General features: G+C 41.7%; 1 protein-coding gene across 1 annotated transcript in view; it reads right to left on the bottom strand.

The window, feature by feature from the left end:
* MYBPC2 (myosin binding protein C2) overlaps window positions 1-18,905 on the bottom strand; it is a 93,044-nt gene that overhangs the window by 44,427 nt on the left and 29,712 nt on the right. The window contains exons 10-17 of the mRNA XM_075840811.1: window positions 15,703-15,835; window positions 8,684-8,808; window positions 7,381-7,486; window positions 6,200-6,366; window positions 5,932-6,097; window positions 2,195-2,301; window positions 636-665; window positions 402-541 (exon numbers count right to left, since the gene is read on the bottom strand). Coding sequence (XP_075696926.1) covers window positions 402-541; window positions 636-665; window positions 2,195-2,301; window positions 5,932-6,097; window positions 6,200-6,366; window positions 7,381-7,486; window positions 8,684-8,808; window positions 15,703-15,835 — 974 coding nt within the window. The remainder of the gene's footprint in view (window positions 1-401; window positions 542-635; window positions 666-2,194; window positions 2,302-5,931; window positions 6,098-6,199; window positions 6,367-7,380; window positions 7,487-8,683; window positions 8,809-15,702; window positions 15,836-18,905) is intronic.

Raw genomic sequence — 18,905 nt, 5'->3', positions numbered from 1 at the left:
AGCAGGGAACTACAACACAGCTCCATTCAAATTAATGAGGCTGTATAGCATTTCTCTGCATACTGCATGGAAAGGAGCGGTGCTGTGCAGAGAGTCCCTTCATTTTGGGGATTAGGAGGTTTTCTGGTAGCTGGACCCCAACCAATCAGTATGTGATGACATAGTACTACTTATTACAATTGGGGTCGCAGGATCCAGACATATACTGACGAAATGTCTGCCCAAAAAAAACACCCCTTTGGCATACAGTTGACCATTAAAGTTTATGGGCACATCAGCGTATATTGTACATTGTCAGACATGCTCAGTTTGGTTATGACTTTTTAGCAATATAGACACGACTTGTGACTGGTCATTCATGTTTTTTACATCTGCATTAATAGCCACTGCTTTCAACTTGCCTTGTCTCCTCGGAACCAAGAAACCGTTGGTGCAGGTTCTCCAGTGATTGGAACATCAAAACGCAATTTGTTTCCAGCCACAACAATAATGGTGTTAACATGTTCACCGCCAGAGCAATCAAGGTGGATTTTGGGTGGTTCTAGAGAAATATAATTTAGGTTACAGGTTACTCTTTGCAGCCCTTACACAGAAGACTCATTACATATAGATTTACTTATCTTGCTGTCACTTACCTTGACGTGGGACATACTCAACTTTGATCTCTGAAAAGAAACAATAATATATTATCCTGTCAGGATTTAAGCTGCAGGGAGAAGTTTTCATAGGAACTTGTGATTTTCTCATTGTTTCCATGAATCCTATTGTCATGCATGGCACTAGGCATAACACAATGTATACAATTTGTCTGTAGTGTTCCTTTCAGTCCTTTATAATCACTGTCAACTCATTTTAATGTTGTTGTCCATTGACAGTCTCAGGCCTCATGCACTCTACCATATCACGGTTTCTTACAGCCTCAGAGCCGCGACTAAGCCACTATATGTTTCTCATTTCATACAGGGGCACACAGAGTTTTTGGCTGTTGAATATTTATGGAATCCAACCGAAAAAATTGTGCCATGTCCCATCAGATGTCACATTACCGAGCTACTCCCACCAATAAGCCTTGCTTTTAGGAGAGAATATCTTAATAATATGGCACCATACGGATGCACTGTATGCTGCCACATGGAGCGCCTTATGCCTCTGTAGTATGGAGTCAAAAAGGCTGTGTCTGCTTTTAAACAGCCTCCGTACACATGGCACTACACTGTACATGAGGACTAAAGCTGTCCAAACACTTTAGAAAGATCGTTTAGCCAACAGCTATTCCTCTTGAGTCCTTCATACACATGCCCTCTCAGCTAGGCTGAGCATGCATGTGTTTTCAATAGGGAAAGGGAGAGAGCCATACACCTCTGGCCGCGGCTTATCTTCTAGCAAACAAAAGGATCGGGCTTGTTAATAGTTCAACATTCCGACCCTTCTCTCCCCCAACATCTGCCGCTGGGGGAGAGTTGGGACACCGCCTTATATATTAGATGGTCGGCCGGTTCCACCGAAATTGGCGGGTACGGTCGACATACACCTAATGTGTATTGCCAGCTTTAGGCTGGATTTACATGGTGCGGACTTTGTCCGCAAGCAGAACCCTGTGAAAATCTGCAACACAATTTGCAGTAAATCTAACAAGATTGAATCTGCTACAGAAAATATGCAACAAGCATGCCCCCTGTGAATGTAGCCTTAAGGCACTTTTACATTGGCCAATTATTGTACAAACGAGCGTTCACAGAACGCTCATTCCCGATAATTGCCCTGTGTAAACAGGGAGTCTTGCTGCCGACATGATAGAAATGTCTGGGGAGTAACGCGCGCTCGCCCCCATACTAGCTCCTTGTGAAAGGAACAAACAAGCGCCGATCAACTAGCTGTCTCTTTGTTCCAGCCAAATTGTGCCAGTGTAAAAGTACCACTAGGCCTTACGCTAGGGCTACACTAAGACTTGCTACTGATTGAGTTGAACTATTTAGCTACAGCTGCAGTGCAAATGAATACATTGAGTTGCATGCAATCTTGTGGACTGCAGCTGTCACTCAAGAGTTAAAGTAGCGCTACAAAAAGTCTTAGTGTAGCCCTGACCTTATCTGGCGGAAAGCGTATGTTATCCCAATAGCTGGAGTGGCATTTAACAAGGTCCCTGTAAAAAATCAATTTAAAAAAAAATATTTCAAGTTGATTATTAATTTACCAAGGAAATTAAGCTTAGCAGAAAGAGTCAAAGCGAATCCATCAGGAACAAAAGTGTAGTCAGCCTCATCTTCTGGCCTCACATCATCAATCACCAACTTGTGAATCCTGCAATGATAAATGCATATGTCTTATAACTTCATACTTTATTTAAAGTGGGTTTCCAGTTTTTTTCTATATATATATAAAATTATATATATAAAAAAAAAGCTTAATCGTTGCATAACGAAATGTTCTGCAACTTTCTGTTATATTTGGGGTTAAAACTTTTCAACATTTAAATACAGTATTTCTGCTTGCTGTCAGTAAATGTGAACCTTTCTCTTCACACTAAGGGGCTGAAAACATGTACAGACATAATACTTCTCACAGCTGAGAGTTTGCTACAATTGTATCTAGTCTATATATTGTAATATACAATTATTTTTGGCTGATAATGAAGGGTATAGGATCATTTTGGGTATGTAAATAATTGGCAAGGTTTCTTCAATCACAGCAAAGTGAAACAATGTGGGTAACACCCAGGGCCTGCCTTAAGGGTGTGCAATCAGTGCTGTCGCACAGGGTGCCTCCCTCTCACTACTGAAGGTGTTACCATTGTGCCTGATAGCCTGGGCACTTATAGCTTGCATCCCTGATCCCACACTTGATGCCCAAAGCTATGGAAAGGCAGCTACATTCACTAGTGTATTGTTTGGAGAGTGTTGTTTAGAGAATTGTCTGGCAGTATTATATTGGCACTGTATGATAGTATTATACGGGCACTATAAGGTAAACCATAAAGCAGGGGGTGTCAATAGAAGGTACTGCACAGACACCTACCAACTTTAATCGGACCCTGGTAACACAGGTCAGTAACACCAGTATTATTCACAGTCGAGTCACATTGTTATGACGACCAGCCAATATCCAGAGTAACCGCCGTGTGCAGCACGGACAGCAGCTAGACGGGCTGGGAGTGACTCAATAAGGTGCTGGTAGATTGTCTCAGGTATCTGGAGCTGTGCTGACTGCAGTGGATCCCACATTTGCTGGAGGGTGCGTTGGGGAGGATCCATGGAGCAAACAAGATGATTGAGGTGATCCCACAGATGCTCAATTGGGTTCAAGTCTTGAGAATTAGGGGGCCAGGGAAGTATCATATTTTTCGGACTATAAGATGCAGTTTTTATCAAGAATAAATCTTGCTAAAAAGCCCCTGCATCTGATAGTCGGCAGTCAAGGGACCCGGCAGCGCCGGGCCCCCTGACCGCTTCTTACTTAACCCGTTCCCGACCCATGATTTGCCGGCACATCATGGAGCGGGAAAGAGATGATGTTTGGAGTGGAGCTGCTGATACTGCAGGTGTCAGCATCTGACACGCTGCTCTAATGGCTAGGAACAGCGATGGCGCTGTTCCTGGCCGTTTAACTAGTTAAATGCCGTGGTCAATAGCGACTGCAGCATTTATAGGGTCTTCCCATGAAGGACATTTATGATATATCCACAGGATATGTCATAAATGTCAGATAGATGCGGGTCCCACCTCTGGGACCATCACCTATCTCTAGAACGGGGCTCCCTAAGCCCTGTTCTATCTTATATGGCTCCACTGTCTCCTGGCCACTTCCTGGTCACGTGGTCGGAAGTTATGTAAACAGCCAAGTGCTCGTTGAGCTACGTTTCCGTAACTCCGAAAACTGCGTAGATTGTCGAGTTACGGAAACAGCGTACCTCGCTGAGCTACGCTGCTTCCGTAACTCCCATAGAAGCGAATAGTAGTTACGGAAACAGCGTAGCATGCTACGCTGCTTCTGTAACTGCCATTCACGACTATGGGAGTTACGGAAACAGTGTAGCTCAACGAGTTATGCTGTTTCTGTAACTCATCCATGTATTGCAGTGTATTGTACCAGTGATCTAATGATCGCTGGTTCAAGTTCCCTAGGGGAACTAATAAAATGTGTAAAATAAAATAAAAAGTTAGATACATTTTCAGGAGTGTACAAAAATATTCAGTTAAAAAAAAAATATTTTCCTAATTTTCCCCAAGCACTATGTGAAAATGGAATGCAATAAAAAGTGATAAAAAAAATCGTATGTACCTAAAAATGGCTCTCAGAATATGGTGAAACAAAACAAATAATTTTTTTTAACAAATTGTTTTTGCTTTGTAAAAGTAGTAAAAGTAAAACCTGGGTGCATCTGATAGTCAGGTTCGTCTTATAGTCCGAAAAATACGGTACTTGGAAGTCTTGGTCATGCTCTTCCAACCACTGTCGGACATTTCTAGCCATGTGACATGTCGCATCGTCTTGCTGGGAGATTCCATCTGCCCCAGGGAAGACAAACAGCATGTATGGGTGGACATGATCTGCAACGATGGATTCATACACAAATCGGATCAGAGTGCCTTCCACATGGATGAGTGGGCCTAAAGAATGCCATGAAAAATTCCCCAGACCATAATCTGCCGCCACCAGATTTTGTTCTTCCAGTCATGGTTGCAGGGTGTTTGTTCTCTTATGTTTCTCTGTCCATCCGTTCAACGAGGCAGAAAACGTGACTCATCAAGAAGGCAACCCTTTGCTAATCATCGGTGGTCCATTTCCTATACTGCCATGCAAATTGAAGCCTTTTTTTCCAGTGCTCCTTGTTAGCATAGGAGCAGTGACCATCCGTCTGCTTTGGAGCCCCATACACAGTAAGGTTCGCTAAACTGTTGTTTTAGACACAAGTCTTGTATCCCTCTGGTTGATTTTCATGGTGAGCTGCTCCACTGTAGTTTGTTGTTCGTCCCTCGCACACTTTCGCAGCCGACGTTCACCTCTCACATCAATGGCACGTGGTGCTCTGCACTTTCCATGGCGGTTATTCCCAATGGTGCCATTTGTCCTCTCCACGATACACTTTCACCACAGCAACACGTGAACAGTTCACAAACTGCGCTGTTTGAGAAATACTGACACCCCTGGCCCGAAAGCCAATAATCATCCCTTTTTGCAACTATGATAAATCGCCCCTTTGACTCATGGCAACAACGAGTGATATGTGTTCAGACAGCCTATCGCACACCTTATATACCCACCAAGCCAGCAACGCCACATCACTTACTTCATGGGCTACGCGCTGCCGACATCGAAAGTAGGAGGTGGTCATAATAATGTGACTCAACTGTGTATATAAATACATAGGCAATGCCCCAGAGGTATGTTGAAGATAAATAATCACACTATATCTATAACTTTATAATATAGGCTAGATAATTATGGATGTAAAAGAAACTGAATAACTATATACATCAATGTCCTTACAAGTACACACATAACTGACACTATTCGAGGAAGTTAGTATAAAGATATTTATGTTGATGGTGATTTGGACCTACAAAATGTCCCTATGAAAAGGCTGAATCTCCATGAGTTGTCATAGGGACACAGTAGCGGCTGCTTGAGTTGCTGAGGGGCATATGTGCATAGCTCAGTATGAATTTCTGGACTCTTCTCTGGTCATTTATAACTACTTTTTAGACAAAATGCTAAAATGGACAGTTTTGAGAGGGGCACGTTTAGGATGCTGTTGTTTTATTGTCTTAAAATCTAGCGACAGGTTCACTTTAAGTAATTGTTTGGTTAGTTTATAAAGCTGTGATGAAAAAATTATTTTTTGTATGTCATTGTGTCATGATGTCATTTACCTGGCTGTTTTTGTTTTATTTTTTGACTTCTGTAAAAAGTCATATTCCAAACATAATTTACCTGCCCTTGTGAGTCATGGTGATGCGCTTGCTTGGTCGGATCTCCACGCCATTTTTATACCATTTACCAGTCACTTTCTCATCAGACACTTCACATTTAAAGATGGCTTGGTCTGAGGCCTTCACCGTTAGATCAGCAATGTCTTGTATCACTTCAAGCTGTTTCTCTGGAATTAGGAATAATTTAGATGAGATTTTCCAGGAGATTGTATATAATTTTGAATTCTAATATTACAGCTATTGCTCCTATATAGGCATGTGACCCATACCTTCAACAATAAGGTCAGCTTCACACTTTCCACCATTGGTCATTACTTGGTAGCGTCCAGAATCTTCTATTGTGGACTCATTAATTATCAAAATGTGTTTTTTCACATCTTTCTTGAAACGATATTTGAATGTCTCCTCCCGAGTCAGCTCAACACCATCTTTCATCCTTGAGAAAAAAGGGATTAAATAAGTGACTTAGTTAAGAGGATGGGTTGTATATGTTCTTCTCATGTTTTTATTCCATTCATGCAAAACACCTTAAAGGAACAGTGTCATCACAAATAATTTTTTTATATGTTAAAGATGTTAGTGCCTTAATATAAACGTTTATTTACATTTGTGTGTTTGTGTTTTACTGTTTCTTATTTTCACACTTTTTCTTCCCTATGGGGGCTGCCATTTTTTGTTCCATTTCTGTGTGTGTCGATTAACGACACACACAGACATGGAATACGGCAGCCACAGTCCCATAGGGACTGCGAACGGCTCCCGTCCCATTGACTGCCGTGTACGGCGTCTGTGTGGGAACTGCGCATGCGCCGCTCCCACACAGTCCTATTCGAAATTGGCGCCGTCCGGCGCCATTTTCCTGTGGACCGGAAGTCGCGGCTGGACAGTAATATTACTACTTCCGGTCGCGGCTTCCGGACAAGTGCACATGGAACAGCGGCAGCAAAGGGAGCGGACGGGCCGCGGCGGCAGGAGCAGGTAAGCGATTTCAATGTATGTTAGTGTTTGTGTGTGTTTACTACTGCATGTAAACCTACTACACTGTGGGTTACCTCAAAAAATGGCGACACACAGTGTAGGAGGTTAAACCTTTCAAACCCCTCGTTTATCCCGGCACTAGCCAGGATAAAGGAGGGGGGGATGCTGAGAGCTCACTAGAGCGATAGCTTTTAACCCAATGTTGCAATGCTGCAATTTTGGGAACTAGCTCCAAACAGCTCCATCTAGTGACCAAAAATGGGTAGTATTATAAATTTGAAAAAATTTATAATATTTCCTGACTCGCGAAAAAAATAAAAAAAATTTGAACAATGTTTAATCACCCACACACTAAATGTTTAAATTTTAAAAAAAAAACATGTTTTTGGGGCGACACCATGCCTTTAATTACATAAGTGCTGTTTATTGTATTAACAGCCTACACTGCTTAAAAAACATGGGGAAAACATACCACATGACTAGAGCTCCTTCTTCTGACACCTCCACTTCCATTTCAACTTTGTCTCCTACGAACACTTGCTGGTCTTCAAGCGGTTTCAGAATTGTGACAGGAGGCTCTAAATACAAGATTTTAAAGTCACACAATATATATATATATATATATATATATATATATATATATATATATCTATAAAAGCCACTCTCTTGATGAGAGTGCCAACCAACTCTATAGGAGTGTCCAGACGTTGCGTACAATTTCCACATCAAATTTTCTGCACATTCAAATACAAAACCACAAAAAAATCTGCGGCAAAATGTGTTACATGCAGAACTTTTTCTCCCCATGAGAATGAGCCTGCTATGGATTTCAAAATCCCCAGTATTTTCTGCTTTCAGAAAACCAAAGATTTTCGTTTCCATCACCACTGATTCCAATGGTGACGTATTCGGTGACAACGGTTTCCGTTTGTCACAGTTGTGTAAGGGTTCCGTCGTTTTCCGGGAATCAATAGCGTAGTCGACTACGCTATTGATTCCAGCAAAATGACGGAACCTGAGACAAACAGAAACAATTGGCACCAGATCCGTCACCATTGAAATCAATGGTGATGGAAACGGAAACCTTTGGTTTTTGTTTGTGTCAGTCAGGGTCCCGTTCCGTCGGAACGGAACCCTAGCGCGGATATGAACAGAGCCTTAAAGGGCTTGGAAAATGTGGCTGTATAGTAATAATAGAAATATCTCTATTTCAGTTTCAAGGAACTCAAGAACATGTACCTTTTAGAAGAAGACAACTTGAGGTGAAATGTATACTATCTTCCCTTCTTTGCTTTTTCATCTCAGGCTATGTTCTCATCATGTTTTGTCTACTTTTGACGAATATGCCGGGTAAACCTTCCTATGCACACAACAAACATAGGCTGTGTCGAATGCCTAATAGTTGCATGTCACCCATAGGTTCCTGAACTTAGATGTGATTGATAATAGCTGGATACTGTGTGTCAGAGACACGCAGGACTAGCGTTCACCGTAGCCGTCAGTCCTGCAGAACTGACGCATTTGGCTTTCACTGATTCAGGATACATAAAAGCTGTATCTCAAAAAGTAAATTAAAAAAAAATAAAAAACAATTAAAAAGTTGTTGAAAATGAAATATAACATTGATTTATTAAAGAAATAACATTTCCTTCAAGGAACCTACAACTAAAGCTAGTACTTTTCATTACTACGACTATGTATGTAGATGTGAACAAACATGGTAATTCACCATTTTCGTATGTATCACAGAATTAGTTTAACATTTTAGTTCTCACCCTTGACAAAGAGCTCTGTAGCACATTTCTCATCACCAATAATACACTCATATTGGGCATCATCTGCCAGGGTACATTTGTTGATGGTCATTATTCTTTTTAGGCCAACATTCTCAAACAAATACCTGAAAGACACGGAAGATTATGTGGTCTAATAACATGATTGTACACAACACACACACACACACACACACACACACACACACACACCATTAAAACCATATGTAACATATATAACATTAAAACCTCTGACAAGTGAAGTGAATAAAACCGATTATCTAATTACAATGGCACTAGTCAATAGGTGGGATATATTAGGCAGCAAGTAAACAGTCAGTTCTTGAAGTTGTTGTGTTGGAAGCAGGAATAATTGGCAAGCATAAGGATCTGAGCGACTTTGACAAGGTCCAAATTGTAATGGCTAAATGGCTAGACGACTGGATCAGAGCATCTCTAAAACAGCAGGTCTTGTAGGGTGATTCCAGTATACAGTGGTTAGTATCTAGAAAAAGTCGTCCAAGGAAGAACAACTGGTGAGCTGACAACAGGGAGAGAGCAAGTTAGCCCATGGATTTTATTTTGACACATACCACCTATATAAACATTGTTGCAGACCAAGTATGCCCCTTCATGGCAACAGTATTTCCTAATGACAGTGGCCTCTTTTTAGCCGGATAAGGCAGAGGCGTACCTAGGTTCTCCAGACCTGGGGCAAAGGTTCAGTGTGGCGCCCCCCCGAACCTCTTTCCCGACATCTCCTTCCCCCTCGCCATGTTTGTTTTCTCTATCAATTAATGAGGTGTCATTTTTTTTCCACATTTTTTTTTATGTAACTCAAGCACATTTTACAAGCAATATAGTTCTATATACAACACCAGAACAAAGCTTATTCATTACATATATACAGCACTAGAACCATGCTCAGTACATATATACAACACCAGAACAAAGCTAATTTCATATATACAGCACCAGAACAAGCTCAATGTATATACAGCACCAGAACAAAGCTCAGAACATATATACAGCACCAGAACAAATCTCATTTCATATATACAGCACCAGAACCAAGCTCATTACATATATACAACACCAGAACAAAGCTCAATTTATATACAGCACCGGAACCAAGATCAGAACATATTATAGCACCAAAACAAAGCTCATTACATATATACGACACCAGAACAAAGCTCATTAGATATTTACAGCACCAGAACAAAACTAACTACATATATACAGCACCATAACAAAGCTCATTACATATATACAGCACCAGAACAAAGTGCAGTACATATATACCACACCAGAACAAAGCCCAGTACATAAATACAACACCAGCACGAATACAGCTCAATTTAGTGCAATCTTGGTTGCGCCAAACAATGGTAAGGATATGCTGGGAGATGCTGTTTCACAAAAAAAAAAAAATATCATACCACCCATCATCTTGCTGCAGATCATACAGTGACTACAGTGCTGATTAGAGGCAGAATAAACATTTACATTAAGTGACTTGCAGGTGACGTCAGATTCTAGTTGTTCTTTTTCTCTTTTCTTCTCCATCCGATCCAGACCTCTATGACAACTTCTCCCAGCCACAACCCATTTCTGCACCTATAAACACAGATAGTTCTCATGGGGCCAGACACTATGCCCCTAAATATAATAGTGCCATATACTGCACCTCTATTTATAATAGCACCACTCACTGTGTCACACACACACACACACACACACACACACACAGTGCGCCCTGTAGATAGTGCCCCCATAGAGCCCTCTGTAGATAGGGCCCTACATAAATTCCCCTGTAGATAGTGACCCCCATAGAGCCCCTTGTAAATATTGGCCCACATACATCCCCCTGTAGATAGTGTCACATATAGCCCCCCTGTACATAGTGCCCCACATATAGCTTCCCCTGTATATAGTGCCTCACATATAGCCCCCTCTGAAAATAGTGCCCCACATGTAGCCCCTCCTGTAGATAGTGCCCCACATATAGCCCCCTGTAGATAGTTCTCGACATATAGCCCATTCCTGTATATAGTGTCCAACATATAGACCACTCCTGTAGATAGTGTCCTACATATATCTCCCCCTATAAATAGTGCTCCACATATAGCCCACCCCTGTATATAGTGCCTCACATATAGCTCCTCCTATAGTACTCCAGATATAGCACACCCCTATATATAGCTCCCCCTGTAGATATAGCCCACCCCTGTAGATAGTGCCCTACATACATCTCCCCTATAAATAGTGCCACTGTTTATAGTGCCTCACATATTGCTCCCCTATAGTGCTCCATATATAGCCCACCCTTGTATATAGCCCCCTATATATAGTGCCTCACATATAGCTCCCCCTATAGTGCTCCACATTAAGCCCATCCCTGTATATAGTGCCTCCTATATAACCCCCTCTGAAAATATTGCCCACATGTAGCTCCTCCTGTAGATAGTGCCCCGCATATAGCCCCCTGTAGATAGTGCTCCACATATAGCCCACCCCTGTATGTAGTGTCCAACATATAGCCCACCCCTTTAGATAGTGCCCTACATATATCTCCCCCTATAAATTGTGCTCCATATATAGCCCATCCCTATAGATAGCTCCCCCTGTAGATATAGCCCACCCCTGTATACAGTGTCAAACATATAGCCCACCCCCGTAGATAGTGTCCTACATATATCTCTCCCTATAAATAGTGCTCCACAGATATCCCACCCCTGTAAATAGTGCCTCACATATACAGTGAAGGAATTAAGTATTTGATCCCTTGCTTATTTTGTAAGTTTGCCCACTGTCAAAGTCATGAACAGTCTAGAATTTTTAGGCTAGGTTAATTTTACCAGTGAGAGATAGATTATATATTAAAAAAAAAAAGAAAATCACACTCAAAATTATATATATTTATTTGCATTGTGCACAGAGAAATAAGTATTTGATCCCCTATCAACCATTAAGAGTTCAGCCTCCTCCAGACCAGTTACACGCTCCAAATCAACTTGGTGCCTGCATTAAAGACAGCTGTCTTAAATGGTCACCTGTATAAAAGACTCCTGTCCACAGACTCAATTAATCAGTCTGACTCTAACCTCTACAACATGGGCAAGACCAAAGAGCTTTCTAAGGATGTCAGGGACAAGATCATAGACCTGCACAAGGCTGGAATGGGCTACAAAACCATAAGTAAGACGCTGGGTGAGAAGGAGACAACTGTTGGTGCAATAGTAAGAAAATGGAAGACATACAAAATGACTGTCAATCAACATCGATCTGGGGCTCCATGCTAAATCTCACCTCGTGGGGTATCCTTGATCCTGAGCAAGGTGAGAGCTCAGCCGAAAACTACACGGGGGGAAGTTGTTAATGATCTCAAGGCAGCTGGGACCACAGTCACCAAGAAAACCATTGGTAACACATTACGCCGTAATGGATTAAAATCCTGCAGTGCCCGCAAGGTCCCCCTGCTCAAGAAGGCACATGTACAGGCCCGTCTGAAGTTTGCAAATGAACATCTGGATGATTCTGAGAGTGATTGGGAGAAGGTGCTGTGGTCAGATGAGACTAAAATTGAGCTCTTTGGCATTAACTCAACTCGCCGTGTTTGGAGGAAGAGAAATGCTGCCTATGACCCAAAGAACACCGTCCCCACTGTCAAGCATGGAGGTGGAAACATTATGTTTTGGGGGTGTTTCTCTGCTAAGGGCACAGGACTACTTCACCGCGTCAATGGGAGAATGGATGGAGCCATGTACCGTCAAATCCTCCTTCCCTCCACCAGGACATTAAAAATGGCTCGTGGCTGGGTCTTCCAGCACGACAATGACCCGAAACATACAGCCAAGGCAACAAAGGAGTGGCTCAAAAAGAAGCACATTAAGTTCATGGAGTGGCCTAGCCAGTCTCCAGACCTTAATCCCATCGAAAACTTAGGGAGGGAGCTGAAGATCTGAGTGGCCAAGCGACAGCTTCGAAATCTTAATGATTTACAGATGATCTGCAAAGAGGAGTGGGCCAAAATTCCATCTAACATGTGTGCAAACCTCATCATCAACTACAAAAAACGTGTGACTGCTGTGCTTGCCAACAAGGGTTTTGCCACCAAGTATTAAGTCTTGTTTGCCAAAGGGATCAAATACTTATTTCTCTGTGCACAATGCAAATAAATATATATAATTTTGACTATGTGATTTTCTTTTTTTTTTTTTATATAATCTATCTCTCACTGGTAAAATTAACCTATCCTAAAAATTCTAGACTGTTCATGTCTTTGACAGTGGGCAAACTTACAAAATCAGCAAGGGATCAAATACTTATTTGCTTCACTGTAGCTCCCCTATAGTGGTCCATATATAGCGCACCCCTGTATATAGCTCCCCCTGTAGATATAACCCAACCCGGTATATAGTGTCCAACATTTAGCCCCCCCTGTAGATAGTGCCCTGCATATATCTCCCCCTATAAAGAGTGCTCCACATATAGCCCACCCTGTATATAGTGCCTCACATATAGCTCCCCTATAGTGCTCCACATATAGCCCACCCCTGTATATAGCCCCCTGTATATAGTGCCTCACATATAGCTCCCCTATAGTGCTCCATATATGAAAGGCCCTGTCAATCAGCGCCATTCAATGACGTAAGCGGCGCAAAGAAGTAATCAAGCCGCTTGAGTCGGTGAAAGGCGCAGAATGGCAAGGCACGGAACGTACCCGGCCATTAATCGCCTATAGTGCAGAAGGGGGTGGCGGCGGCTGGTTTTAGTGGAGTTGCTGCTTCCTCAGAGAGGCAGCAGGCTGCCGTCATGCGGCCAGGCAGCCCTCATGCGGCCCTGGCGCCCACACCTTCCCTCTTAGTTGCGCCCTGGGGCACTTGCCCCGCCTACCTCCCCTAGCTACGCCCCTGGATAAGGCACCCTGTCACACTGCAAATATTGTTTAGGAATAGTACGTCAAGGAGCAGGAAGGGGTTAATAAAAATAACAAAAAGTTTACTGTGTTGACTTGGCCACCAAATTCCCAAGATCTCAATCTGTTCGAGAATCTTTCGCATGTGCTGGGAATCTCAGTTGCAGTCTCTTGCAAACAACTATTTACAATGGTTGACTGTGGTGACTTCCTCTTTAAATGTCCTTTCACAGTCTCTGGCAGTGGCTAGTCAGCACGATGCGCACAGATGGCATAAGTAGAGATAGGATCGTTCTCTCACACTGCACGGTATCTTCTCGCGTCTCTGACACTTTCTTTTCAGTGGTGGCCTTCTTTAGCCAATCAGTTGTAGCTTACTTCTCGCAACTTCCGCTCAGGACCACGGCGTTCAGCTTCCTTCAGTCTGTCACTCCGATCATGTGGCACTTGTTACACTAACGCGGTCTGAGTCGCTCAGACCCCATTCACGTCACAATATCTCTTGCTCACTCTTGCCCTCCTCTGCTCTGCTACATCACAATTTGCGACCTGTTCACTGATAGGTTCCTGCTTCCCTCACTACATTCATACACCCAACAGCGTTTGGCATCAAGGGCACTTACTCCTGTTAGCTCCAGTTGGCTCACCTCCTGAACATGTAAACGCGGCATACCTAAAAGTCCTAAAAACTGCAGAGTTCAGTGTAAGAAACCTGACACCTTAGTAATGGCGTCAGGACCGCACCTCCCTGCCACCAGGGATACACCACCACAGCTTTCCAACAAAAGCATCTTCAGTATCACACTAACTTGAGGACCTGCACATCATGCTTCATGTGACCACAGGTCCTACCTCCATAACACACAACAGCACAATATTAAATACTATTGTTTGGCCACTAGGCAGAAACACCATAAATTACATAGAACTGCTTCTCAGACCAACTTTTACAGAGACAAGCTTGGTTTTGAACCTGCTAAGAAATTAAATAAATGAAAGTACAATCACATTCACAGCCCCAGGCACACATTACAGCCAGATACTCGAGGACACCTTAAGAGGTCTTGTGAAGTCCATGCCTCAACAGGTCAGAGCTGTTTTGGCGGCTTGAGGAGGACCTACTGTAAACAATATTTGGCAGGTGGTTTTACTATTATGGCTGATCAGTGTATATATAAAAGGCAAAGATGGAGTCATTGGCTTTAGCCATAGCTGAAGGGGCCCACTCAGTTTCTGAAATATTTTTCCCTTTTGTGGATATAAAACACAATGGCAATTTTCTGTTGTCTAACTTTATTATGTGGGTTTTGTATTGTGCCGAGATCAGATATTGACAGATATATATAAATGTAGACAAAAATCTGGGGTCCTACTCTTGGCTTTTCTATGGTGCCCCATGAATTGGAGTTAGGCCCATAATACCATTGATTAGACAGGATGTCTCACAGGACAAATACGTATAAAGGTGGGAGACAACACTCAACCACCCATATGAATAATTAGAGATAAGGACTCTAACAATATATGATAAAAAAGAGAAAAGAAGAGTCCATACATATCAACATATGAAAAAATTAAACATCTTTATTGATAACATAAAATACATTAAATGACAAAGACAGAGAATCTAAAATAAATCCTTGTAAGGATCACAGATGTATACATTGAGTATATATATATATATATATATTTTTAAAACACTGATGGTATACACAATTACAGTAATGTATACTCAATGTATACATCTGTGATCCTTACAAGGATTTATTTTAGATTCTCTGTCTTTGTCATTTAATGTATTTTATGTTATCAATAAAGATGTTTAATTTTTTCATATGTTGATATGTATGGACTCTTCTTTTCTCTTGTTTACCATAATACCATTGGTAGAGTGAGCATTATCAAAAAGGGTCTTTTGCAAATAATTTCACCTACATCAAAGGCTTTGTTTGATAAAAGACGATTCTTCTGCCTGGTGTATATCCAAATACGACATCTAGTTGATGACTTTATTCAGCGGTGGCCTTACATGACACTGGTTTTAGCTAAAGTAAGAGGTATGTCATACTGGTAAAAAGAACAAGGATTCAATGTCACTTACTTGGCACTGGGACGAATCTCTTGCCCATTCTTAAACCATTTTACAGAAATATCAGGGTTTGCAACCTCCACTATCATTTTAATCCTCTGACCCTTGTCTATGGAATAACACTGGTCCAGTCTCTTAGTAAATGCTGAAAATGTGAAAGAAGAAATGTGAAATAATTTTATTTATGACAATTTCTATTCATATTGATTAAAGTGAGGTTTTAAATCCTAAAAACAAATAAATATGTATACCAAACACAGTGCCTGGACCCCTTAGTGACCACCAATACGCGGCGGTCATTAAGGGGCCACAGGCTAGGCCGTCGCCTTTCACGGCGGCCCAGTCTAAGTCCTGCACGTGTCCCGTCCAGGCTGGAGCCTGGGCACGGCTGTCTTATGACAGCTGGGCTCCTGCTCCAACGGCCGTGATCGAAGTTTACTTAGAACGCAGCCTTTTAACCGTTAAATGCTGCAGTCAATAGCGACTGCAGCATATAAATAATTTACAGAGGGAGAGAGCTCCCTCTGTCACCCATATGCAGCCCGCAAATGCAATCGCGGGCCTCCGATGGGGTGCCATGGCAGCCGGGGGCCTGATAAAGGCCCCCAGGTCTGCCCTGGGCATATATGCCAGAGGCACGTTCTAATAGATTGCCTGCCAGTTTTACACTAAGGGTATGTGCACATGCTGAGTCAAAAACGGCTGAAAGTTACGGAGCTGTTTTCAGGCGTTTTTGAAGCTGAAAATGAAGCTTCTTTTAAGGCTATGTTCACACTGAGTTTTTAGCAGGTGGAATTTCGGCCTCAAAATTCTGCTTGGAAGTTTTCCAGATTTTCCTCTCCCTGCACGCCGATTTTCACGGCGTTTTTCGCCCATGGCCATTGGGCGCCGCGGGCATAAAACGCCGCAAAATACACTTTCTCTGCCTTCATATTGATGTCAATGGGAGGTCAGAGGCGTAAACGCCCAAAGATAGTTCATGTCCCTCCTTTCTCCCGCGAGACGGTTTTACCGCTCGCGGGAAAAATACGCCTCCGCCTCCCATTGAAATCAATGGGAAGTATTTTAGGGCCGTTTTTGACGAGTTTTGCAGCGCGATTTCCGCGTCAAAAAACTCTTCAAAAAACTTTGTGTGAACAGGACCTTAATTTGGAGCTTCTTTTGAGGCTTCTTTTGAGGCATTTTTCATAGTGTTCAATGAAAAATCAGCTCCAAAAAACGCCTCAAGAAGTGACATGCACTTCTTTTTACGGAGCATCTTTTTACGCTTCGTTTTTTAAAACAGCGGCGTAAAAAAAATGGCCCGTATGAACTAAATGCGGTTTTTCCCATTGATTTCAATAGGCAGATGCTTGTAGACATTCAGCTTCCAATTTTTCAGGCATTTTTAGAGGCGTAAACGCCCCGAAATACGCCTGAAAACACAGTGTGAACATACCCTGACAAGCAATTATTATAGCTGCGATCTAAAGATCACACAGTAAAGTCCACTAGTGGGAATAAAACAATAAGTAATAAATGTGAAATAAAAATTATTAATAAGAATTACAGTAAAAAAAACAAAAAAACATTTTTTTTCCATAAAAAGTAGTTTTATTTAGTAAAAGTGTAAAAAATAAATAAAAGTACAAATATATGGTATCGCCGTGACCGTAATGCCCCAAACAATTAAGTTAATATGTAATTTAAACTGCAAGGTTAATACCATTAAAAAAAAAAGCGCAAAAAAACAATGGCAACATTGCTATTTTGTTCCATTACCCCCAAAAAAGTCAGCCCCCCAAAGTTAATCAAAAAATGATATGTACCCAAAATGGTGCCATTAAAAAGTACAAATAATCCCGCAAAATAAAAAGTCGTCATACAGTTATGTCGACGGAAAAATATAAAAGTTATAATTTTTTTTAAAAAATAGCTTGATCATTAGGGCCTAAAATAGGCTGGTCAATAAGGGGTTAAAGTCGTTGTTCCTTCTAAACCTGCCTCACAATTAGTTGTTATCTGCAGAGGAAGCTGAAGTCGACCTCCCCTTAACATGAAAAGAGGCAGAGGCTATTTAACCCCTTCCCGACATTTAACATATCCATACGCCAAAGTCGGGTAGGGGAAGTATGGAGCAGGCTCATGGAGTGAACCCGCTCTATACGATGCCGGTGTCGGCTGTATGTTACAGCCGACACTTGAGAGTAACGAGCGGGATTGCGCTCGAGCACGATCCCACTCGTTTAACTCATTAAATGCTGCGGTCAATAGCGACCGCAACATTTAAATCGTTAGAAAGAGGGGGGCGACCCCCTCTAACAGCTCATTGCTCCAACCCGCAACGCAGTCGCGCGGTGGGGGGATGGTTGCTATGGCTGCCTGGGGGCCTAATGAAGCCCCCCAGGTCCGCCGTCTTTGTGCACCTATTAAGCCTTGCCTCCGGCAGGACTTAATAGAAGCCTGTCAGAATCACGATATACTGCAATACATTAGTATTGCAGTATATCGTGCAAGCGATCTAACGATCGCGGGTTGAAGTCCCCTAGGGGGACTAATAAAAAAAAGTAAAAAGGAGTTAAATAAAGTAGTTTTTTTTGTGTAAAAAAAATATATATATATGAAAAGTTCAAAAAAAAAAACTTTTCCTATTTTCCCCCTAGAGCATAGTAAAAAAAATAAATAAATAAATAAACATAATTGGTATCGCCGCGTCCATAAAAGTCTGAACTATTACAATATATCATTATTTAACCCGCACGGTGAACGCCGTAAAAAATAAATATTAATAATCTATTTTTTGGTCACCTAATCTCCCACAAAAAATGAAATAAAAGGTGATTAAACCGTCGCATGTACACCACAATGGTATTAAAAACTACAGCTTATCCCGCAAAAAATAAGCCCTCATACCACTTAATCGATGGAAAAATAAAAACGTTATAGCTCTCGGAATTTGGCGACACAAAATAAATTTTCTTTTTTACACTTAGGTTTTTACTTGTAAAAGTAGTAAAATATTGAAAAAACTTCATATATTTGGTATTGCTGTAGTCGTATTGACCCACAGAATAAAGTTAACATGTTGTTTTAATTGCACAGGGAATTTCGTAAAAACGGCGCGCGAAAAACCATGGAGGAATCGCTGTTTTTTTCATTTTTGACCCCACAAATTATTTTTTTCCCGTTTTCTAGTACATTATTTGGCAAAATAAATGGTGCTACGAAAAACTACA

This window comes from Rhinoderma darwinii, chromosome 10 (assembly GCF_050947455.1).
Source record: "Rhinoderma darwinii isolate aRhiDar2 chromosome 10, aRhiDar2.hap1, whole genome shotgun sequence".
Lineage (NCBI taxonomy): Eukaryota > Metazoa > Chordata > Amphibia > Anura > Rhinodermatidae > Rhinoderma > Rhinoderma darwinii.
Note: the sequence above shows the minus strand (reverse complement) of the source record. Positions and strands in the feature narration are given on the sequence as shown.